Below are 25,647 nucleotides of genomic sequence, written 5' to 3' on the forward strand. Positions count from 1 at the left end.
CTCTTTAAAGCTGTGTGTAATTGACTTATTTAAGTTCTAGGAAATTCTCCATAACACCATTTTATTCTATCGTTTCTGTAGACCTTAGTACGCTTATTGGTACACATTAGTGAAGTCTGACTTGTGTTTCTGGCTCTATGCATCTCAGTGCCCCAGGGCTTGCTCTAGGTGATTTCATGGCAAGACTGGTTTATTCAGAATAAAGAAATACTTTTCTGAATAAACCAATCTTGTCATGAAATCACCTTGGGGAGACAGCGGCTTCTCTCCTAAAGGAAATGAGTGGTCTTTATCTGATGCAAACTAAGTAGTCGCACTAGCAGAGCAGGGTGACCAAGCCAAGGAGCAGGGTTAAAACTGAGAGTGTCTTGAGAGTGCTGTGGTGAGATCAACAAGGGTTATGTGGGAAAGAAAGTGAAGAGCTCGGCAGAGAATTTCACAGGAGAGGTAAACGCAGGTTTACATCCAGTGTCCTGGAAACCACCTGACAATATAGTAATACAAACTGCTCAGTCTTTTTTCCTATTACCTATCCTAATATATGGATCTGGCATATCACTTCCTACTTCCTCTACACAGAAAAGTGATGATAACTGTAACAGGTTACAGCCCTGTTGGCCCTGGAGCATTGGGCCGTGCCCTATTTAAGGTTTTCCATACCTGCTCCCTACTTGGACTTTGGAATTTTTCCCCCTGCATTTTTTCCTAGAGCTCTCTTTTTGAAGATCTTTTTTTTTTATTTTCTGCCTTTTATATAGCAGACTTGAAATTTATTCTTTACAATTTCACAGGTATTGTTTGTTAGCTAAGCCTCATTCCTGTGCAGCTGAGCCCTTGGTCTTCTACTTAATTTCACAACTCAACAGTTTACTTTTTCATCAAGCATTTGGGAATGCTGGGTCCAACTTGAGCTTTTCAGACTGAAGGCACTTTTTCAGAGAGAAAGTGTATTTTTGGGGTGTTACTTTGTTGGCTTGGATTAAATTCAATTTTGGAATGTGTCCAGAAGGTTCTGTTGCAGCATCTAGGAGACTACCTTGAAACTGGGGTTCCACTACACCAAAGGGTTACCACTGCACTATGAAATTGCCTCTGTCTAAACAGGTTCTTGTTATATGAAAAACTGAAGTAGCCAAAGTAAGAGAAATGAAAATTTCTATTTAAGGTCATACACTGGTCAACTGAAGTCATCAGAAAAAAAAACCCAGACCTAACGACTGGCTTCAATGCCCTGCTTAGGCAATATGACATCTGCAGCATGGATGAATTCTTGCCTGAAGTATATAAAATATGGCTAGAAATTGATTACTTGCTGTAGTTTCTGAATCCATCTTGGCCAGTTTTATGTGATTCTGTGACTTCTCACAGTCTGTGTAATTGAAGCCATATTTTGTCATGGACAGAGGCACTATTTCAATAAGTTTTCCCTGTGTCATGTATTAGAAAACAAAACAAAAAGATCAAACAACAGAAGAAACATCATTCTCAAAATCTTCCTTTATTCAACTTTTGTTGCTCAGTTTGGCATAGTTGTGTGTAGGAAACTTTTTTCAAGTTACAGTATCAAATAATTTCTGCTCTTCTGCCATCAAGAATTATCTTTCCTGGAGGCCCACCTGAAAAAGTAAATGTGAAAAAGTTTTAAGCGCCTCAGAGTAGATGACTTGTTCTGAATGTTCTTATGTAGAACATTAAAGAAGTATTAGAGCAGTCTGTACAGTTTTCATTTAAAAAGACAAATCTGCATCTGCCCTCTGAAAACAAATGTTCCAACCAGAACCAGTATACTTTATGAGATAAAACTTTCCGCTTACTGAGGAAACTAGAAGTATTTTAGAATATTGTTGTTTTGCGTCAGAGGTTTCCTCATGAACAGCTGATACTGCATCTGTAAAAAAGTCTATCATCAGTTACAAGTTCTGGTTCTTTCTTTGGAAAACTGTGAGTTTAAGAATCTATCCTGTAAAATTAAAAAACAGAGACGAACTGGCAATAACTGATCTAATTTAGCTCAATGTAAATGTCTTTACTGCTTTAAAATAATTAAGTTTGGACCGAGAGTTCCTTGTTCCTGGCCTATTTTTTCTGCAAGAATTGCACTACCAGTGACAGGAGTGTATCAAATAATGCTGGCCCCAGCTGCCTCTGAGTCATGCGGGAATCTCAGATCACAGAAGTGCTCCGTTTCTGGGGTTTTGAGGGATTTTTGATGGTTTTTCACTCTTCCCAAGAGGATAAACCTCTGCGTTTCAAAACTGCCTTCAACACAAGACAAAAAAACCCAACTCTTACTTTGAACAATTGGGTAATGCCAAATGAAGGTCAATTTCTGCCTTTCAACTTGGATTTAAAAGTAAACATCCAAAAAGAAAACCTTACCTTTTGCCATGGCAGGTGATTTTTTGGAAAAGCTGGGTTTGTCTCTCCTCACTCCACAGAGTTGTACTTTAAGTGACATCTTGTATTTTCTCACTCCATTTTTAAGAGTATGTTCACATTTGTCAGAAAGGAATTAACCTAATGTGCTTTTCCACTAAAGCATCGATGCATACTTAGCGCAGCAGAGCTCATCTAGGTAGTTCTTGCTTAGCCCATATAACAGTGAAGGTTCTTTAGGAATTTATAATTTTGTATTTGAACTGACAGTTGCTAAAGGTTACTGTCTCACAAAGCAGAATGATCTCCAACCTACAGAAGTGTTACTGCAACCAGCTGATAGAAGCATTACGTATCTATGAGGCGGTTGCTTCTAGGCTTGGGAACTCACTGTTCTTAATTCACAGTGTTACCTTCAACAAGTAAGCAATAAAATACCTCATTTAATTTTCTGTGACATGACTCCATCTGATTCTTCTTACAATTATGAAGACTAGAGAAAACTACTGATGACTACTGGCAGGAAGAGGAAGCTTTTAGAGTGATGAGCTAAGAAAAAAAGCCACTGGAAACTGCTAAAAGTTAATTTCATATCACATTTCACATCATATTGCTGTCTTTGTAGTTTATTTTTAAGAAATTAATCTTTCTACAGCTCTCTATGCTATTCATCCAGTAGCCAAGGCTTCCAGGTTACGCAGGGGAGGTCTGCACACAGTTTCTATACAAATGTATATTCCAGTAGTGAAAATATTTTTAATTTCTGGACTTGACACATTTTTGAAAGTGATGTCTAGAGATGATATGTGAGAGTCACTACAACCCCACCACCACTTAGCGAGGTGGATCCCATCTCTCCAAGCAGACATTCATCTGCAGAGAGGATGGATGCTGACAGAAATTGAAACTCTGTTGCTGACCCCATCTCTGCACCTGATTGTTGATGCTCAGTACCAGTCCCCTCCTCCTCATGCCCCTCACAAGTAGGACCAAGGAGAAAAGCACCTGGGACCCCACAACCCAGAGAATGGGGGTGATAGGTCCTCTCCTGGTTGCCTCTGGAGGTATTGCTAGTGCCCAAATTGGGGAATGGCAGAGTGTCATGGTCAGAGGGTTGGACAAGCTTTGACAGTCTCTCCACAACATCCTGGGTACCCAGCAAGCAGCAAACTTCTGTAGCCAGTAAGTCAGGTCAGCAGGTGGACGCTTCTGTGGCCTGCAGCAGGGAGTCACCCACTACATCATTTAGTGCCTCTCCTGGCTGGTCTGGCATGGCTCAGTCAGTCTGTGCAGACACTTTGCTTGAAAGCACCCTCAGCTCTTCCTCAGCTTTGAGGGCAGTGAAACTCGGGTGGAGCTGGAGCCTTACCCATGGTCATCCTCCCCCTCTACTCTGCCCTGGTGAGGTCACATCTGGAGTACTGTGTCCAGCTCTGGGCTCCCCAGTTCAAGAAGGACAGGCAACTGCTGGAGAGGGTACAGCAGAGGGCTACAAAGATGATTACGGGATTAGAACATCTCTCTTAATGAGGAAAGGCTGAGGGACTTGGTTTTTTTTAATCTGGAGAAGAGAAGGCTGAGGGGGGATCTGATAAACACCTATAAATACTTAAAGGGTGGGTGTCAAGAGGATGGGGCCAGTCTTTTTTCAGTGGTGCCCAGTGACAGGACAAGAGGTAACGGGCACAAACTTGAACATAAGAAGTTCCAATCTGAACATGAGGAGGAACTTCTTTACTTTGAGGGTGGCAGAGCACTGGAACCGGCTGCCCAGAGAGGTGGTGGAGTCACCTTCTCTGGAGACATTCAAAACCCTCCTGGACACGTTCTTGTGTGACCTGCTCTAGGTGGATCTGCTTTGCAGGGGGGGTTGGACTAGATGATCTCCGGAGGTCGTTCCAGTGCCATATCATTCTGTGAGGTCCTGTCCTCTCCAGTGCTGCACAACCCGCCAACTTCTATAACTCCTCTGCTCTGCCTCACAGCTCTCCAACAGCAGCGCACCTCCAGCAAGAAAGGTCCAGGAGAGGCCCCAGGCACTCCCTCTGATCCACTGAGCTCTGGTGCAGTCCTCCCTCTCCCTAGCACCAGCTAAAAGAGTGGGAGATCGCCCTTCTGAGGCAGGGGCAGCTGCCACAAAGGCTCCCTGCATCAAGAGCTGCTGACCACGCTTGCTAGAAGCTGCCAGAGCATCCCCAGGCCCGCTGCCCTGGCCTGGTACCTGGCAGCAAGGAGGTACCCTCAAGTTTCTCTGAGGGTTCCCAGGAGTCCCCTTCTTCTACCACTTTCTCAGAGCCTCGTTCCAAGTAGGGCATCACCTCTCCTTGCACTCCAGCCCTCCTCTGTCGCACTCCCTGATTTCCAGCTCTCTGCCTTCTTGCGTGTGCTTTTCCTGATACTGTCTGCAAACACAGGACTTTTATTTCCACAGTGCAGTTTGAAATACTGCTTTCTATTAAGGGTAAGAATTAAGTATAGGTAGAAAAAGAAGCAGCTGTTTGGCCTAAAGGAAAAGAAAACATGAAATAAGCATTACAAACTGCATATTTTAGACTACATCAGAAATACTCTGCACAGGATTTTGTGCATTGCAGAATAGGGTGCAATTACCCCACTTGAGGGAAAAATCTGTTACATAGCTATGGATAAATCACAGAATCACAGAATATTTTTGGTTGGATGGGACCACACACCCAAAAAATCCCAGAGCACCAACACCAAAACCAAACCAAACCAAACGCCCACAACCACACACCACACCACCCACAAACAGACACAAACCAACAATCTCGGGCACTAGAGCATGCCCTGAAGTGCCATGTCTACACGTTTCTTAAATACCTCCAGGGATGGCGACTCCACCACCTCCCTGGGCAGGCTGTTCCAGTGCCTGACCACTCTCTCAGTAAAGTAATTCTTCCTAATACCTAATCTAAACCTCCCCTGCCGCAACTTCAGACCATTTCCTCTGGTCCTGCCATTATTCCCTTGGGAGAAGAGGCCAACACCCACCTCTCTACAACCTCCTTTCAGGTAGTTGTAGAGGGCAATGAGGGCCCCCCTCAGCCTTCTCTTCTCCAAACTAAACATGCCCAGTTCCCTCAGCCTCTCCTCATAGGACTTGTTCTCTAGACCCCTCACCAGCTTGGTGGCTCTCCTCTGGACACGCTCCAGCACTTAACGTTTCTGAGGTGCGAAAGATGCAGTTAATTTGTAGCTTGTACTGGCTGAATGAGGACCCTTTTGGCCACTCATGGTTAGATGAAAACCAGAATAAAATTTTTAGAGATGTAATAGGAAGGTGCAAGAGAACAGGTATCCTGTGACTGGGCTGGCAAGCTTCCTGAGATGGCTGAGAGCAGTTCCCTATGAAAGGTCAAACTGCTGAAACCACATAGCTTTTCTGCACGGCCTGAGCTTTTGAGCATAGGGAATTAAATTTCTGCAACATCTATTTTTGCAGTTGCATAACATGAAGGGGAATATGGCTCTGCATGAATATGTTTCATGAGGCATGGCTGGACACGGCAAATTGCTCAACTGTGTAAGTTTGAGTATTGTCCAAATTAATGAAGAACCTGTGACAGAATATTCACTCTTACTTGCCAGAAATGTGAAAATACCGATTTGGACAAACTTCTCAAGGACTGCCTCAATAGAGACTCTGGTAGGAGATGAACCAGATGCTCTACTGAGAAAGTCTCATTCAGTTGCTAATGTCGATGATTTGTGAAGAAAGCCTGGGAGGAAAAAAACCAACAAACCAACAAAAAGGGGGAAAAGCTTTCTATTGAATTATGAGTACACACTGGCAAAATACATGATTTGAAAGTATTGTGCCACAGCTCTTAACATCCTAACATTTTAGCATATTTGATTTATTTTTGTCTGCAACAACTTCCACTCACAATATAATAATCAACAACAGGTTTTGAATATGGAGAAGGTATTTTTGCCGAGAACATTTCTGCCAGAAGTACTTAAATCGAAAGCCATGGCTCTTTTATGGAGAAAGTGAGGTTTACTAATAAATAATGAAATAGATTTTAACAGCTGGTTAGGTGACATAAATACTAAATCCTGGGAAAAATGAAATAATCATGTAAAATTGTCTCATTTGCTAACTGTAATGAGAAATGACTGATGAGGTAGAGTTGATGCACGCAAGGGTTAGAAACCATGCTGAAAAACCTCCAGATAAAATCTCCATTTTTTTTTCTTTCCTGCTGCATTTTAATTAAAAAAGCTATGAAAATACACTTAGTGATTTGAATAATGGGACTGACTCTGCAGTAAGTGGTGTGGGGTTTTTTAATTGAATATTGTAATTATTCTATTATAGCATTAATCATGATGTGCTTATTTTAAGACATCTTAAGATACCAAAACATCTTAAGATACTAAAAAGATTTTTTAGCATTAGTACTTGCTGAACACGATTTATTTTGCAACGTGTATTTTATACCACTTTGAAATACAAGTTATAAATAAAATTTTAATGTTTATTTGCAGAGAGTTGTACTCCATGTGTTTTCAGACTTCACAATTATAAAGGTTCTAATCCTTTTATTGTCAGTGGAAGCCTATATTCTGATGCCATGTAGGAGGCTGGGAACTAGAATTACTGCCAAAGGGGGAATATGCCCAGACCTCCTCATCTTGTCATCCAGCTGGACACACATGATTATATTTTTAAGTGTGCAAGTTACCATTATTCGTATGAGTTTCTGTGTCTCAGATAAGAAGAATCTGGTTGACTCGTATAAGCAACTTAAGACAAAAGAAGTATTCTTTGAAATTCAGCATGCAAGAGCAAATTAAAGCAACCGCTTTAGCTGCAACAATACCTGGATTATCATCCTTCAAAACAATATCCCCAAACCAAAAACTCAGTACCATTGTGATTTTTTTCAGTTCCAGATGGTATTAGCCAGCTGAAGATGATAGTCTATGAAGTCCAGTTTACCAAACCAGTACATATGATGACAGTAATTCAACTATTTCCCCAAAAAAGGAAATTACATATCTAATGCGTTAGACTAGAACTGTGTTCACACCCAGAGTCAGACACCGAAATAGAAAGGCCCATTTCTGCAATTTCTCCACTACATGCAGTTATTTGGCTTTGGAGGAATGAAACTCACATGTCCTAAATTTATTTAAGCTTCTTGCCCTGTTCCTACAAATGCTGTTGGAAAGCAGAGTAAATTATTCCCAATGAATTCCAGATTTTTTTATCCAAGTCATTTGAACTATCTTGTTCAGGTAGGTATTCTGGAGATTTAAAAACAACTTCTCTTTTTGTAGAGTTACATGCTGTGACTCACAGCAGGATGAACCTCAGAGCAAAGGAAAAAGATGCTTTTTTTCCCTCCAGAAATAGCACAGACCTACCTGAATGGTTCCAATAGCACATTCTGCCAGAAAAATAGCAAGTAGAAGATCTCTCAGCAGACACTCAATTAAATTAAAAAAAAAAAAAAGAGGCTAAATTTTAACATGGGCATTTCCTTCTCCTACTCATGCATATTCACACATACTGGTTTTAAAAGTATATAATAAAAATTTTAGTTTAATATAAACTTACAAAATTTATACATAGAATTTCATGCAGCTTAAAAGAGGGTCTTCTAAAAACCCCTTTTGAAGCAGAAATACTTCTGTAATCCAAGTAGTGTTGTGCGGAAAACAGGTACTAGATTTCACAAGTGACTGAAGGAACACTGCCCTGAAATGACAATTGGATTCAGAACCTGTTCTCACACCTCTCTCTTACCTGCTTTGGTGCATTTTCTCAGTCTATAAATGATGGCGATAATCCTCCTTTGTTAATATAAGCATGGAGATAAAAATACTGTCTAGTTACTACTGGTTGCCAGCTAAATCTGTCATTTAATTTCTGAGTAAGTTTAAAAAGAATTGAAAGCTGAGAAAAGCTACTCCATCTTTGATTTAAACAATTTTATGGGGAGAAGGGGAACTTAATTATAAAACGCACTCTTATATCTGCTAGTATGAGTCTTATAGCTGATACTGCTACATTAAATACAACAATCCTAAATTTTTTTAATTTAGGATTTTACATAAAACAGATAAAAAGCAGATACCAAAATCTCACAGCTGTTTCAGTTTACCAATGCCAGTTTATATAGGCGACTGCCATCCAGAGGCAGGAACTTTCAAAGGGCTTCAGCTGTTTACATTGGCTATGCAGAGTTCATCTGTTAATCTCAATATAGGTAGGATTTTAAGACTTCTAGATCAATTTTCATCTGGGAAAAACAACGACTACTAGAGAAATTTTACGCTAGAAAAATCTTTTTACCTTTTTTTCTGGGTAGAGATATAAAATTGGTCTCATACTTTGTGAAAAATAGGTCTTGTTAAACGCACCTTATATAATTTTGAAGACTAAAGACGGGGTGGATTAGGATTACTTCACATAATTAAGAGCTTATTTTCTATGAGATGTTTTTCTCTACTACACAGCAGTCTTACTTAAAAAAAAATTAAAATTATACTAAGGCACATAAAAAAAAGAGAGCTGCTACCTGATAAACCTGAATAGTATAACGATGAAAAGGGAGTGAAAGCAATTTCTAGCATTTAGGAAGAACTGTGGATTTTTTGCAGTTTAGAATGAAGTCTATTGTCTGTGAAATGCAACAAAGTTAACATTTTCCGAATTGTCTGTATTTGAAAGTTAATTCAAGTGAAACTGAGGTGTGAATCTGAATTGCATTAGATATTTAAAAAATCCTGCTTTCGTGTGGTTTTATTCCAAACTAAAATGTGCTGTAGATGTAGGCAAAACATATACTGTTGTTTTCAGATTTCATGTTAACAGCTTGCTTTGACAAGAAACAGTTCATACTACCAGAACTGAGATTTTGGCCATGCACAGAACTTGGCAGGCATCTCTGCATGAATTTATACATTGAGTAAAATTCCTGACTGATTATGAGAGGCAGAAAAATATGCCTACCTGGAGCACGTGTCTGGGCAAAAACTGAGAAAGTAAGAGTATTATCAGAAGCCAATCTGAACAGGCAGTCTGCTGTGAGCCGTAGGAGGAGACTGGCATTTGAAGATTATGCCCCCTGCTTAATTCACAAGAGAAGGAATATTCATCTTGTCAAAGACACATTTGTTTCCTGTGTTCTGCATTGCCCATCTACATAAAGCATTGGAATTTTAGTTCTACAATAAGGCAAACGGTGTTAAGTTATTGTGTATGGAAACAAATTTACGTGGCAAAAGCTATACGAACATACTTGCTTTTAGCGGCATTCTAGTACTGCTTGTGAAAAAGCATTCAGAAGAAAAACACTTTATTTTTATTTGGATCTCTTCTCCAGGTTGATATATCTCTATTTTGATCACTCTTACACACTGAAAGATTAAGCTAAACATATAAATTCATCATCTTAAACAAAAAAACAATAAGTAGTATACTGACCACAACTTGAATGTGCTTTAATGAGAACCAAAGGTGCTAGCTAAGATTAAATGATGGCAGCATTTTAAACATGTATACTATTGACTCAAAATTTTCTTGAAGTCTCCATAAGATGTCAAAAGTCCCCTAAATTCAAACTGTGTTATACAATGATTGTTTTAATGTTTTTTTTCCCTAAACACGGTTACCTTTTTTTTCTCAGTTCGGTGCATAATTGCAAAATTATGAAAGCCTGACTAAAAAAAAACAGAACAAAGAGTGTGTTGTTTAGCATCCTGCAAATGTATTAATGTGAGCTGGTATATAAATAGCCTACACTGAAACATCTAGTCATTTGACAACCAAATTCACCTGAGAAATGCCGAGTGAAAGGAGTATCAGTCATACGACCACCCTACCACAACAGGTGTGGTTCTTTCCCAAACAATGTACCTATTGGTCTTTTTTCTCTCTTTAACAGAGTGTTGAGTAAGTGAGGTGAGTAACAGGTGCTACAACACCACACAAAGAATAACTGGTGACTGAGAAAAATACTATGACAAGCAGGAAAAGCAGTTTGACATACACTTTGACAGATAAAAACCTCTGAGATTAGCTGGTTTTGCTGACAGTGATGCAGAAGGTTTTTCAGACAAAAAGAAACTTTTTGTAGACTATCCTACAGTCATACTTAGGTTGGCAATAATATGCTTGATATTCTACGTCCTGCTTGGGCAATACAAAGTATTACTTCATATGATCTACTGAGCAATTCCAAACACCGTCTGCTACAGGATTAACTGGGAAACTGGCAGCTAGGCTTTCCTTGCAGAAATGCTGTTTGCTCTTAATCGCATCTTGGTAGAAGCCAAGCATTGTACCTTCCTATTACAGGAGAACAGAAAAACAAAGCAATTTTTCATGCTTGTTCTCCAATCTGAATTAGTAACGCTAGTCTCACTTGTTGATCTCATCCCATCAAACCCTGTTCGATGTAGTTGTAGTTAAGCACAGCATCACTGGTTGTCTCTAATCAATGGTTCTGGCAATGACCGTAAGAATTAAAGTCTGTTACATTCTCTCTCCTTGAAGAAGATACATGATTATGGAAAAACATCAATGAAGTAGTTCAAAGATCTTGTAATATACGTAAAAAATAATCAAAGAATGAACCATTCCACCAACTGTAGACCTGCATTTACTACTGATATTCTGAGCAAACCAGCAGGAATTTAACACTTTTAATGGAAATTAAAAGAATTCCCGAGATTACTAAAGAATATCTCCATCATTATAGAAAGTTAACAAAACGTATTATTCCAAGCTTTTTTCAATTAAGAATGATTGAATAAGTGAACTCAGTTCAGGAAAGCACAGTTAATTCTCACACAATCACTGTGTTCCTGAGGATGGAAGGGCCCTCTGGAGATCACCCAGTCACCCCCACCCTGCTCAGAACAAGATCAACTAGAGCAGGTTACTCAGGCCAGGTTTTGAGTATCTCCAAGAACAGAGACTCCACAGCTTCTCTGGGCAACCAGTTCCAGCAGTCAACCACCCTCCCAGTAAACCAAAGGTTTTTGTATTATCATGGAATCATAGAATTGCTTGGGTTGGAAGTGACCTTAAAGATCATCTAGTTCCAATCCCCCTGCCATAGGCAGGGCCACCTCCCACTCCACACCACCAGGTTACTCAAAGCCCCATCCCACCTCACCTTTGACAGCTCCAGGGATGTGGCATCCACAACATCTCTGGGCGTGGATCTTCCAGTGTCTCACCACCCTCACAGTAAAGAATTTCTTCCTGATATCTAATCTAAATCCCCCCTCTTTCAGTTTGAACTCCTTTACCCCTCACCCTATCGCTGCACTCCCTAATAAGAGTCCCTCCCCATCTCTCCTGTAGGCCCCCTTCAGGTACTGGAAGGCTGCTATAGGGTATCCCTGAAGCTGCCTTCTCCAGGCTGAACAACCCCAACTCTCTCAGCCTGTCTTCATAGGAGAGGCACTCCACCCCTCTGTTCATCCTCGTGGTCCTCCTCTAGAGTCGCTCCAACAGGTTCATGTCCTTCTTATGTTGGGGACCCCAGAGCTGGACATAGTACTCCAGGTGGAGTCTCACAAGAGCAGAGTAGAGGGGTGGAACCTGGACCTGCCAGCCACTCTTCTTTTGATGCAGCCCAGGATGTGGTTGGCTTTCTGGGCGACGAGCACAGGTTGCTGGCTCATGTTGAGCTTCTCATCCACCAACACCCCCACGTCCTTCTCCTCAGGGCTGCTCTCAATGCATGCTCCGCCCAGCCTCTATTTGTGCATGGGATTGCCCTGACCCATGTGCAGGATCTTGCACTTGGCCTTGTTGAACTTTGCGAGTTTTGCATGGGCCTACCTCTCAAGCCTGTCCAGGTCCCTCTGGATGGCATCCCTCCCTCAAACGTGTTGACTGCACCACACAGCTTGGTGTCATCGGCAAACTTGCTGAGGGTGAACTCAATCCCTCTACCCATGTTACTGACAAAGACGTTAAACAGTGCCAGTCCCAATACCAGTCCCAATCCCTGAGTAACACCACTCATCACTGGTCTCCACTTGGACATCGAGCCATGGATCACAACCCTTGGAGTGCAACCATCCAGACAATTCCTTATCCACTGAGTATTCCATCCTTCAAATCCATGTCTCTCCAATTTAGAAACAAGGATGTCATGTAGGACAGTGTTGAATGCTTTGCACAAGTCCAAGTGGATGACATCAGTTGTTCTTCCCTTATCCACTAACTCTGTAACCCCATTGTAGAAGACCACCAAATTTGTCAGGCACAATTTGCCCTTAGTGAAGCCATGCTGGCAGTCATCAATCACCTCCGTATTTTCCATGTGCCTTAGCATAGCTTCCAGGAGGACCTGCTCAATGGTCTTGCTGGGCACAGAGGTGAGACTGACCGGCCTGTGGTTCCCCAGGTCTTCCTTTTCTCCCTTTTTAAAAATGAGGGTTATCTTTCCTCTTTTCCAGTTGATTTCAACCTGACTTCTCAAATATGATGGATAGTGTCTTAGCAACTTCATCCGTCAGTTCACCCAGGACCCATGGATGTATCTCATCAGGTCCCATGGATTTCTGCACCTTCAGGTTCCTCAGATGGTCTCAAACCTGATCTTTTCCTACAGTGGGTGGTACCTCATTCTCCCACTCCTTGCCTTTGCCTTCTGCAACTTGGGTAGTGTGGATGGAGCACTTGCTGGTGAAGACTGAAGCAAGAAAGTCATTGAGTATCTCAGCCTTCTCCATATGCCAGGTAACCAGGCCTCCTGCTTCCTTCCTGTTATTCTTCCTAGTCTTCCTGTTATCACTAACGTACCTGTAGAAGCTTTGCTTGTTACCCTTAACATCCCTGGCCAGATTTAACTCTGTCTAGGCTTTAGCTTTCCTAACATGATCCCATGCTGCTTGGACAATCTCTCTGTATTCGTCCCAGGCTACCTGTCCTTCCTTTCACCCTCTGTAGGCTTCCTTTTTGTGTTTGAGTTTCTCCAGGAGCTCCTTGTTCATCCACGCAGGCCTCCTGGTGTTTTTGCCCAACTTCCTCTTTGTTGGGATGCATTGCTCCTGAGCTTGGAGGAGGTGATCCTCGAATATTAACCAGCTTTCTTGGGCTCCTCTTTCCACCTGGGCATTATCCCATGGTAGTTTGCCAAGCAGATCCCTGAAGAGGCCAAAGTCTGCTCTCCTGAAGCCCAGGGTAGTGAGCTTGCTGTGCGCCCTCCTCACTGCCCTAGGGATCCACCATTCTGATTAAATGAAATTTCCCATATTTCAGTTTGCACCCATTGCTCCTGTCCTGTCACTGGACACCACTGAGAAGATCTTGTCTGGCCATCTTGTTTACACTCTCCCACCTGGTACTTACTCACATTGATAAGAAGCCTCCCGAGCTGGGAAGCCCAGCACTGGACACATCATTCCAGATGTTGTCTCACCAGTGCTGAGTAGAGGGCAAAGATCACCTTCCTCGACCTGCTGGTGATGCTCTTCTTAATGCAGCTGAGAGGCCTGTTGGCCTTCTTTGCAGCAAGGGACCATTGCTGGCTCATGTTAAACTCGTTGAACAGGACTCCCAGGTGCTTCCAGCCAGTTCTGGTGCATTGGGTTATTACTGCCCAGGCTCAGGACTTTGCACTTCCCTTTGCTCAACACCATGAGATGCCTGCCAGATATTTCTCCAGTCTTTTGAGGCACCTCTGAATGGCAGCACATACACGCTAAGGTATCAGCTGCTCCTCTGAATTCTGTACCATCTGCAAACCTGCTGAGGTTGCACTATGTCCCACTGTCCAGGGCATTAATGGAGACATAATGACGATATAACAGTATTGGACCCAATAATGACACTGGGGTACATACTGACTCATTGCCAGCTGGATTTTATGCCACTGACCCACAGTTTTTCGCTCAGTCAAAATCTATTGTGTGGATGTTGTGATCCCCAGCTGGGAGAAGCCGAAGGGTTTCTGCACTGCAGTCACAAATGCCTCAGTCTTTGCTTGTTAATCTGCCACCATTGCCTGTACAAGCCACGTGAAGGTAAAATGAAACTATTTATTTATTGAATCTAAGCGCACCAATACAGTTAGCAAAAACTATAAAAACAGGTGAGCAAAATTGAGAAGATGCTCCTATATGTATTAATCCATTTAGATCACAACTAAAGTCTTCTCTTGGCCTACAGCTACCTGTAAGAAGTTGTTAATATAGGTCTGTTAACCATTTAGAGAGAAGATGATGTTAGGGCAGTACTTGTATATCAATTCCCCTTCCGTATGTCTACCCATTTATTTTTTTATTTCTCAATAGGTCTGTTTTTTATTACAGAAAAGGGAGTGGCTCTTACGTACTTTTAAATTTTGAAGTTTGGCTAAAACAGAGTCATTGTTTGCTTCTGGCATTTTAATGGCAGCCTGTGAATTCAGTTTTGGGTTTGGGTTTTTTTTTTTTGCTATTATTCTGAAATCCCAATTAACTTATTTATATTATTTTCCAAGCTAATTATGTCCTGTGGCAGAGACTGACGAGTAGAAAATTTAAACAGTGTTTTGCTTGTTTTTGGGAGGCAGATCAGTAGCTCAGAATTTCACATGTACTATTAAAGGCTTTACCTAAAGGAGGGTGTCCCACTCAGTTCTCACATGACAGAACTTTTCAAATTTTAGAGCTCATTTTTCTGGTGCCCTCCAGTGAGAGATGTGAGGAGAAAGGACAAGAATGTTCAAAACAGTAATAGCTTCTACACCTCTGCTGGCTGTCTTGGATGAGATGTACTAGTCAAAACACAGGAAATCTTTAGGTAATGTTCCTATAGATAAAATAATGATACCAGAGTTTAATTTTGCACAATATAGAACAAAGATCTTGAATTCTCAAGTTAAACTTCTCTAAACTTAGTCTAATTAAAGGCTACCAGAATGGCTGAAAGGATTTAACTTTGATCTTAAATCCTGCTCTTTTGAACTATGGATTCCATTTAGAAAAAGAATATGAGTGCATCGACTATAATTTTGAAATAAGTACTACCTGAAATATACACATTGGCATTTTTAAATAAATCTCCAACAATTGCCTGGAATTCCTTAAAATTTTTTAGCATATTAAGCATCAATAAAGAAAGCATTACCCAGACTTATCTATGGAGATTCTGTAACAACTGACCTACTTGCTCAGGGAAGTATCACAAATTTGCAATCTTTTTCAGCCCAGAGAGCTTCAAAAATACTCCAGTCCCTTCTCAATTCAGGTTTCGGGTATGCAAAGTCTTAAAAACTAAAATAGTCATGTCTGAAACCTTAAAATCTTTCAGTGCCAAGATGTACGGTTCTTTACCACCTAATAAAGACTACAGACGGAACTTTAGTGATTACCCACATTGACAGGGATCAGTCTCGTTTCCTCCAGTCAATTTAATATTTAAAGAGAATTTGAACTGTAACTCCAGGTAAGATCGATTTAATTGGGATAGATTCCCAGTCAAGTTATAACAAAAACATTAACAACTTATTCCTTTACAACCTCTTCCTATTTAAACGTAGTAAGGGTGTTTTCAAGGGTTTATTCCCTAGGGTAATTAAACCGCCTCTACTGAACTTAGCCACCAAAAGAGCATTTAAATGGGAAATCTTACTTTTTTTTTCTTCCATTTCTTGGGGGCATATTTTAATTTGCCAGCAGAGCGTCTGGCCGATTCCATGCCAAATCAACTAAAGGACCCAACCCTGCCCGACGAGAAGTGGGGTTTTGTACCCAGCCTCTTTGGTACTCCGGGTTCACACCCAGAGCCCTGTAGGCGACGGAGACCGATTACCGAGGTGCTGGGGCCGCCTTGGGGCGGGTATCAGCCACCGGCAGCCACCGTCGCGCCCTCCCCACGGCGACGGAGCCGCCCCACCGCCCCCGCAGGCCCTGCCGCCCGCTCCCCCGACGGCCGGGCCGGCGGCCTGCGCCTGAAGGGAGGCCGTTAAGGCGGGGGGGGGAGGAGGTGGGGTGGAAGCGGCCGTTAACTCCCAGGCGCGCGCGCGCGGCCCCGCGCCCCTTTCTAGGCGGAGCCGAAGCTCCCGTCTGGCAGCGGCGGCCCGGCCGGTTCCTCGGGAACCGAGGATCCTCTTCCTCCCACCGCCCAGCTGCGGGGGGAGCGCGGCCACCGGAGGCCGGTGTGCACCGGGCGGGGGGGGGTGTCAATTCCCGCCGAGGAGCCCCCGCCGGCGGAGGACAGGCGGCCGCCCGCCCTGACGCTCCTCCAGGGAGCAGTCGAGTTCGCCGCTAGAGCGGCCGGCGCGCTAGGGCGCTCTGGCAGGCGCCGCGCGCTCCTCTCTGTGGTCAGGTCCGCCTCTCCGGCTGCGTGTGGCAGGGGAGCGAACGGCACGGCGGTGCGGGCTCCGCCATGATGAACAGCGGCGGCATCGGGGTGCCGCTGGGCTTCCCCTTGGGCCCCACCTCGGTCATCCAGGTCACGAACCTCTCTTCGGCAGTGACCAGCGAGCAGATGCGGACTCTTTTCGGCTTCCTGGGCGATATCGAGGAGCTGCGCCTCTATCCCCCGGAGTAAGTGGGGCCTGCGCCGGCGTCCGGAGCGATAGAGACTTGGGAGGAGGAAGAGGCCTAGAGGGGCTGGGCGGGTGGAGGGAAGGGAAGAGGCAGAAGGCCCTACATGCCATCTTGAGTGCGGGCACCGGAGCCTCCCGCGGGAGTGGTGGTGGGTCACGTGGTCCCACCCCTTTGTACGGCCGGGGCGCTGGGAGAGAGGATCTGCGCCCGGACTTAAGATGGCGGCGCCAGCCCGGAGGAGCCGGGGAGTACCTACAGAGCGGCGGGTTTTGTGTACCGCCGTCCCGGCGGCCTCCCGCTGAAGGGTGCTGGCACTGAGTCACAGCCAAAGGCCTGGCGAGAAGCGTGCTTCCAGGCTGCCCTGGAGCGCTTCCCCGGCACAGGTCTCTTCCCCTCCTTTTCCTCAAAACCTCTTTTCTGGAGCTCGCCTTCCTCTCCGCTCGGACTGAGCGGAGGAGGGTCGGGCGAGAGAGCCCCAAGCCTGACCCCTGCCCTGCTGGCTGCCAGCTGCTCGGGCGGTGCGTACTGGTGGGATCAAATATTTTCCTTTTTTTTTTTGGTTGTTTTTTGTTCGAAGGGCTCTGTTCCCTGAGCAAGGGGTACTCGAACAGAAGCCAAAATAGTTGCTCTTAGAAGCATGGAACCTTCCTATCTTGGGCTCAGAAATGCCCCTGAGAAGACGTGTGCAGTAAATGAAAGTTAATAACGGACACGTTTCTCTAAACTGTAGTTGTTATTATCATCTCAAGCTGGGTGCAAGGGGTGCACTCAGATGGGAGATAACAGAGGTTCGCAAAATAATATTTTTTCTGCCAAGAAGATGATGAACAACAGAACAGGAAAGAAAAAGAAATACTGTTTTTCTTAAAGCATATGTTGTAGTATGAAGTCAATGACTGACGTGTCCTTTCAAACCATTTGTCTTTTCTTTTTTCTTCTGAAAATTAAATAGGAAAAGCGGAAAGGGGAGTCATTCACATCCACATACTTCGATTTTAATACAAAGAAGACGTTCAGATGAATAAAATTATGATTTTTAAAAGTAAATAGCAAAAAAGTTGGCGGTTATCCGTTTTTAGACATTACTACGTTACATCTGAGTAGGTTTGAATGAGGACCATTCAGAAAAATAAGATTTAATATGTGTATAAAGTATATGTAATAGGCATCCATTCATGTAAAGATATGCTTATGTCATCATTTAATCCTAGTTATCAACTAAGCCCCACTTAGCCGCTTGCTCACTCTCTGCCACCCCCCAACCCTGGCAGGGTGGGGGAGAGAATTGGAAGAGTAAAACTCAGAAAACCCATAAGTTGAGCTAATGACAGTTTAATAGGTAGAGCAAAAGCTGCACACACAAACAAAGGAAAACAAGGAATTCATTCACTGCTTCCCCTAGGCAGGCAGGTGTTCAGCCATCTCCAGGAAAGCAGGGCTCCATCATGTGTAATGGTTACTTGGAAAGACAAAACACCATGACTCTGAATGGATCCCTCTTTCTTTCCTCTTCTCCCAGCTTTATATGTTGAGCTTGACATCGTATGGTATGGAATATCCCTGTGGTCAGTTTGGGTCTGCTGTCTTGGTTGTGTCTCATTCTAACTTGTGCGCTCCCAGTCTCTTTGCTGGTGGGGTGGTGTGAGGAGCAGAAAAGGCCTTGACTCTGTGTAAGCACTGCTCGGCAGTAACTAAAACATCCCTGTGTTATCAACACTGCAGCACACATCCAAAACATAGCCCCATACTAGCTACTGTGGAGAAAATTAACTCTATCCCAGCCAACACCAGCACAGCTTAAAACATCCTTACTGAATTTTAAACAGTGTGTAATAGATTTATGGTGATTTTTATACAGTTTTCTAGGGTTTTACTTTGAACTTGTTCCACACTTGCTTCTTAATACGCTTGAGTTTTCTCCTGACCAAATACATTTTTTGTTATAGCTGTTGCTTTTCTTTTCCACTAAGTTACATAACAGAGTTAAGGCAAATAGATACTTTCTTGAGATTCATATGCAAATAATGTTTGTGCCTTTGTATAAAATTTTTCAAGTGCATGTGTACACATAAAATACTAAAATCCAGTACTATAGTAGGGTTTGACTTAGAAATGTCAAGGCTATAGTGCTGTAAATGATTAATTCAGTTTTCAGAGATAGGATGCAGGACTGTGATTACTTTTTTTGCTCTTGGTTTTATGTACAGTTTTTGTGCATAGCTTTTAGAAATAGCTACTTCCTTGCTTAATAGTTATGGACATTTGACCTGACTTCCCAAAAAAATTAAGTATTTACTTTAATGCCCATTTTGTGAAATAAAAAAAGACATGCTTCCTATTGACTCTCTGAAAATATATTTGATGTTATGATAAATTCAGCAAATAGTGTTTTGTTGATGAGTATATGGGAAGCAAAGGTGTCCCAAGCAAAAAGATGCTACAGGAGATGTCTGCAATTTGTTAAAATTATTTTCTGCCACTGCTTTTTCCTTAAGTGTTTAACAATTTAAGGCCTAGATTTTTTAAAATGAATCCTTTCCATTAATTCAATTAAAAGGGAAATTTGCTTTTTACATTAGAATCAACATCAGACCAAAAATCACATCCTCATAGTCTTAGTTTTAAAAATAATTCTGTAAGAAATCCAAACTTCAATATATTGTAGAGCATGAAGTTTGTTGCCTTCACGGAACAGCAGAAACTCACATTTCAGTCTGGTTTCTAGATGAAAAGCATAATTCAGTAAGTTGACTTAGTGAACTAAAGGTCTCATGGATATTGACTATTGAACAACAAATGTGAATATTCTCTTTTTAATTTATTTCATGCTGAGGAATAAAAGGAAGGTGACACAGTAGCTTTCAGTCATCTGAGAGTATTTGTGTTACCTAAATTAAGTGAAAGTTCCCACTGAGTTTGGGACCCCATTTGATAGCCTTTGTATAGAAATATGTAGTTAAAAAAATAAAGCCAGCAACCATTGTTTCAAGAATAATATAAGGTGTAATATTAAAAGAGTAGCATTCTAACTTTTTAATAGATTAAGCAATGAGGTGAAATAGTCACAAGTTGTATTGTGTAGAATTGCAACCAGTTTTCTCTCTAATTCTGTGTTGCAAATATTCAGCTTACATAAAAAATATTTTCACTTAGTCAAGCGTGAGTTTACAGAGCAGAGTGAAGTTTTTCTCTTCTGTATGTGTCGTTTCATGTATATGAAAAAAAAAAGGGCATTCCTGTTAAAGAATTTACTGTAATATTTGTAATCCCATTGCCTTTGCTGGGCATGTTTATTTGTAATGGATGTGAACTTCCAGCTCTGTTGTTAATGCATAACATTAAGCAGAATATACGTGTACATGCATAAGTACATGCATACAGTACATTCCCCTGACACAGCTTCATCCCATTTCCTTGTGTTCTGTCACTGGTCACCAGTGAGAGGAGATCAGCACCTCCCGCTCCACTGCCACCCTTGAGGAAGGCACAGGCTGCCATGAGGTCACCCCTCAGCCTTCCCTTCTCCAAGCTGAGCAAACCAAGTGACCTCAGCCGCTCCCCAAGCCATTCCTTGGTCTTGTTATCGAGACCTTGCACCATCTTGGTCGCCCTCCTCTGGACACGCTCTTAATAGGAAATTAAGTTGGTTAAGTAGGACTTGCCCCTTATGAACCTGAGCTGGCTATGACCAATGACTGTGTTGTCTCTCAAGTATTTTTCAATAACTCCCAGAATAACCTTCTTCATAATTTTACCAGGCACTGAAGTGCATCTTAGAAGCCTGTAATTACCAGGGTCTTCCTTCTTACCCTTCTTAAAAATTGGAACAACGTTTGCCAGCTTCCAGTGGACTGGGACCTCTCCAGAGTCCCAGGACTGTTGAAAAATAATAGATAGGCCCCAAGATAACATCAGCCAGCTCTCTCAGTACCCTGGGATGAATCCCATCGGGCCCCTTAGACTTACGTACATCCAGCTGGAGCAGCAAGTCTCGAACAAGTTTCATTCTGGTATTTGTGCATTAACTTGGTCAAGGACGTGGACCATTTTGGAGCATTGCTGTTGACAATTTAATTATTTTTTGAAATATTTTTCCCATTCTTGGGAGATGCAGCTTTGCATGATAACTTTGGATTTTTTTTCCTAATCCTCTGATATTTTGCTGTGTCAGCAATCCAAGAGGATTGTAGAAATTATGCGTTTGATCAGGTGATCATTTCCATCTTACAGGAAATTCCTGTGGTAGCACTGTTCCACTCTTAATTCATTGTGCAACACCCTACCTTGAAATGAAATAAATGAAAAAAGAGAAGGTTTTTGACTTACTAGGGAGAGAGGATGATGTCTCTGTCACCTATAGGTTTTGTGCTTTAGTGACTGTAAAGCAGAGGACAGGACTATGGTATGGTTATCTGAACTAGCATTATAGAGAGAAGAGTTCCTTTTTACCCATTTTCTACAATTTTTCTCTTATTAACAGGTACCTCAGTTTTTTAGGATGCAGCAGAGATTTTCCTTAAAAGACTAAAGGAAGACTCAATTGCTGAATATAATTACTTACAGATTGTAATAAAAAGAAAGCATACTAATGTTACAGTACATTACTAAAGTTCTTGCAAGCCTGCAAAATGTGGAGAGGAAGAGAGAAATCATCTCAGCTTTTTAATGCATTAAATAAAGTCCAGGCTCTTCAAGATGACTCTTCAGTATTCCCCTCAACCTTCCTGAAGCCAGTGACTTTTCCCAGCAATTAGTGTCTTAAGACTGTGGTTTTAAAGTTGCAGTTTCTGTTAGGGTCGTTTATAAATCTCAAATTGATTGGGAGGACGTTTTTTATGAATGTTGAGTAAAACCATGCTATGCTTTTTGGTAGCTTGTCACTTCATGTTTTATTGTCATTGATCAAAGCCCTTCAGTTTCTTCAGTCATTGCTGATGAAACATCCTTTAAGAAGGATGGATTTCATACCGTGTTCCTGAAAGGCTAGTTCTCCATGGGGAAGTTCCTGCATTGTTACTGGTGGCTCTTTGTATTTACTTATTTTCTTACAAGAAAATTTTAAACCAGGACTTGATTGTACAATTATATACTGCCTGCTCTCTGGAAGGCTTTCCATTGAAACTCTAATCTTAAAATTCAAAGCATGGGGTGGTTGAAACTAGATGATCTTTAAGGTCCCTTCCAACCCAAATCGTTCTATGATAATATGATTCTGAATTGCAGGTTTCTAATTTTATTGAATGAGTTCTGGTTTCTTCCTGAATCTAAAGACTTAAATATTGTAAAGAAAAATTATAGATGTATATGAAAATGACTTGGAAGATTATGGTTAGATAGGATGAAAAAGTAAACAAGAACAAAAAATTATATTATAACCATAGCCTGGGTAAGAGAATTAGTTTATGTACTAGGACTTGCTGCTACACGAGCAGCAATGTGGATTTGCCACTTCTGTGTAGAAGATGGTGGGTTTAGTGGGGCTTTGCTGTCAGCTACAGTGATACTTTGTCAGCAAGTATGAGGAAAAACTCCTGAAGTTTTGAATGCCAGTGTATGGTAACAATTTGGTTAGGGATCTGAGTTCCCATGTTGGGAATGGAGAATTGCTGTTGCTGTTTAACAGGAGCTCTTTGGCTTCCCATTTACAAAGCTTCCAGTGCTCAACTGCGTTTTCTCAAGTGGGAATACACAGAAACCACTAAGGAGCTAGGGAGGAGGCCTCCTGCAAGCCTGCATGTGCAAAAGGTCTTCAAGAAACCACACTAGAGCGATGATGGTGACATTTGAATATACAAGAGCATGAGGGTATACTGTGTTCCCTTCTGTGTAGAATATTCCCTGAAGCTTTTGTCTTTTGTGTGTTGCTTTTAACAGCCTGAAGTGACTTACATTTAAATTTATGAAATGTGTTCTTAAAGAATGCATTAATTTGGTACTTTTCTTTGGGCTGTTTAAGTAGACTTTTTGCGAAGATGAAGTACGGCTTCTTATTCTCACAGTTCTGACCAGGACAGAGTCCAGTTTTTATAGATAACTTTCAATTTGCAGTACAGTTGAAATCTGAAGCTGTTTCGCAGGGTGTGACAGGCCTTGGGTATGCACTCTAGTATGCCAACCACTCAGAGCTTCAAGTTGGAGCGTGTCCAGAGGAGAGCCACCAAGCTGGTGAGGGGTCTGGAGAACAAGTCCTATGAGGAGAGGCTGAGGGAACTGGGCATGTTTAGTTTGGAGAAGAGGAGGCTGAGGGGAGACCTCATTGCCCTCTACAACTACCTGAAAGGAAACTGTAGAGAGGCGGGGGTTGGCCTCTTCTCCCAAGGGAATAACGACAGGACCAGAGGAAATGGTCTGAAGTTGCGGCAGGGGAGGTTTAGATTAGATATTAGGAAGAATTACTTTACTGAGAGAGTGGTCAAGCACTGGAACAGCCTGCCCAGGGAGGTGGTGGAGTCACCATCCCTGGAGGTATTTAAGAAACGTGTAGACGTGGCTCTTCAGGGCATGCTCTAGTGCCCGGGATTGTTGGTTTGTGGTGGGGTGTTGTGTGTGGGGTTTAGTTGATGGATGCTGCTTGCTTTTTTTTTTTTTTTTTTTTTTTTTTTTTTTTGGGGGGGTGTTGTTGTTTGTTTGGTTTTGTGTTGTGTTTTTTTTTTTTTTTTTTTTTTTTTTAATGTGGTTGGACTCGATGATCTCAAAGGTCCCTTCCAACCACTAAGATTCTGTGATTCTGTGATTCTGTTTTTTGGCTTACTAAGAGACCAGTGATGTCTGTAATCAGATTCTTACTCCCAATCATGCTTTTGTGTTAATGCTTGTCACCCAGTTGAGTCTGTGTTTCAGAGGAGCCTTCAAAATTACATTTGTAGCCATAAGCCTTCAAATGTGGCTGTCAGAGGATTTTTGAACAGTTAAATATTGGAAAGCTTTATTAAGCAACAGTTGGATTTTTACAGAATGAATTGTTTGAAAGCAGGGAGGCACAAACTGTCCATACTAGGTATTCAAAAAACCCTGCTGTGTTTTGCTTTGGGAGGGTTTGGAGTGGTCTTGGCATGTTAGAACACACAAGTGTTTCTTATATCCTGCAATGAGTGCAGTATAGATGAGGCCTTTGAGATGAAACACAGACTTATTTAGATATGATCTGATTCCAGAACATCTTATTTTGATAAGTTATTAATTTTTGTTGTCTCCTCCATCACTGAGAAAATCCAGACCCTTTGAGGAATATTTTGTAGCCTTTTATTTGATTTTTCACTGTAGCTTTCTGAATAGGTCATTCTTATGAAGTATTTTTGGTTGGTTTCTTTGGTTGTTATTGGTAGATTGATGTTACTGTGTCCTTACAAAGGAAGACAAAAATGGCATAAATGCCTGAGTACTATTTAGATGTTTATTTCCTTTTTGAGTTTTCTTGCTTTTCTAAAGGAACTGGATTGTAGTAACCTTGAATCAGAGATGTAGGAGTTGCTTTTTTGCATTGGTGCTTGGAGGAAGATTATGACTCTACCTCAATCTAGCCTCAGAAAAGGTTAGCAATAAAAAATGGAACAAAAGGAATTAAAACAGAATAGGACTTTTTAAGAAAGACTTCTTAACGTTCCTGTTGGGGAGGTTTAGGAGGCCCACTTCATAAAAGGAGAGGACTCAGTCACTGTGAAAACCTTTTAGAATTTTCTATATTTTGGATCTTAATGATCTCCCTTGATGTAGATGCAGCGTTGATGGGCTTTCAGTTGAGGTGGTTTCCTTATAAGAGAATTTTGCCTCTGTAACCTTCAGAAAGCACTTTGTACCAAGACTTCTTTTTAGAGCCTTGTTTGCAGCAGTATTCTGATGTTAATATTTTTTAACATACTTTCCACACATAGCTTTTGTGATTGAAATCCAAGACATACGGGGTGGGGGGGATAATATTATAAAAATTACATTTGTAAGAGCTGGCTCTATAAATGTTGGAATTTATAAGGTTTATTTATGGGGCCTAGAACCACCTGAGTTAGCAATGAAAACGAAAAAAGGAAAAAACAGAAGTTAGAAGTCTTCAACACTATGGATCACTGAATCTTCAGTTGAAGCTTCAGCCATTTGGATTGTAACACTGGCATGTGTATTTAAAAACAAACAAACAAACTCCAAACAACAACAGCAAAAAAAGCAAAACACCTTCTCCTCCCAACCCACACACAGAGACTCCCTTCCACGCTCTTCCCAACAAAACAAAACAAACAAAAAACCCCTGTGGCCATAAAAAAAAAATCCTTGCAGTGAGTAAAGTTTGGCTTTTCAACATATGTAAGTTTAAAAGTTGTATGCAAACATTTCTGCGGAATACTGAGAAAGTCATAGCTCACTCTCATCTCTGTTGTTGGAAACTGTTCTGAACCAATAACTTAACAGGTGGCTGAGAAGCCATTCTGTACAATTATTTTCTTCCTGAATGTGGAAACATGAAAACTGTGAAGACATTGGCCACTGTAAACAAAATAAATGGCCAGAAGAAATGTTGTCATCTTGCAATGTTTTTCTAAATTGTGTAAAGGGTGACTTTCATATTGGTTTCTCTCCCACTCCTTGTTTACTTTTGCCTCCTCAGAGTACCTGTTTTCACAGAATTTTCCATCATAAGTGTTTCTGAATGCCATTCTGAATTTGGCTGGCTCTCTATAGATATTTTACCTAGGTGTTACCTTTTTGGTAACCAGAAACATACCAGTCTGTCTGCTCAGAGTTCTTTGT

At 41.8% G+C, this 25,647-nt stretch overlaps 1 protein-coding gene across 2 annotated transcripts in view; it reads left to right on the top strand.

Annotated features, from left to right (window-relative positions):
- Positions 1-16,697: 16,697 nt before the first annotated feature.
- The window catches only part of SREK1 (splicing regulatory glutamic acid and lysine rich protein 1), a 37,606-nt gene continuing 28,656 nt past the window's right edge, over positions 16,698-25,647 (top strand). Inside the window, exon 1 of one of the 2 annotated variants that reach the window (XM_074166832.1) lies at positions 16,698-16,905. In XM_074166832.1, the coding sequence (XP_074022933.1) occupies positions 16,745-16,905 (161 nt within the window). In that variant the 5' untranslated portion in view covers positions 16,698-16,744. The remainder of the gene's footprint in view (positions 16,906-25,647) is intronic. The other variant, XM_074166834.1, reaches the window with a different exon arrangement.

The sequence above is a fragment of the Numenius arquata genome, chromosome Z, assembly GCF_964106895.1.
Source record: "Numenius arquata chromosome Z, bNumArq3.hap1.1, whole genome shotgun sequence".
NCBI lineage: Eukaryota > Metazoa > Chordata > Aves > Charadriiformes > Scolopacidae > Numenius > Numenius arquata.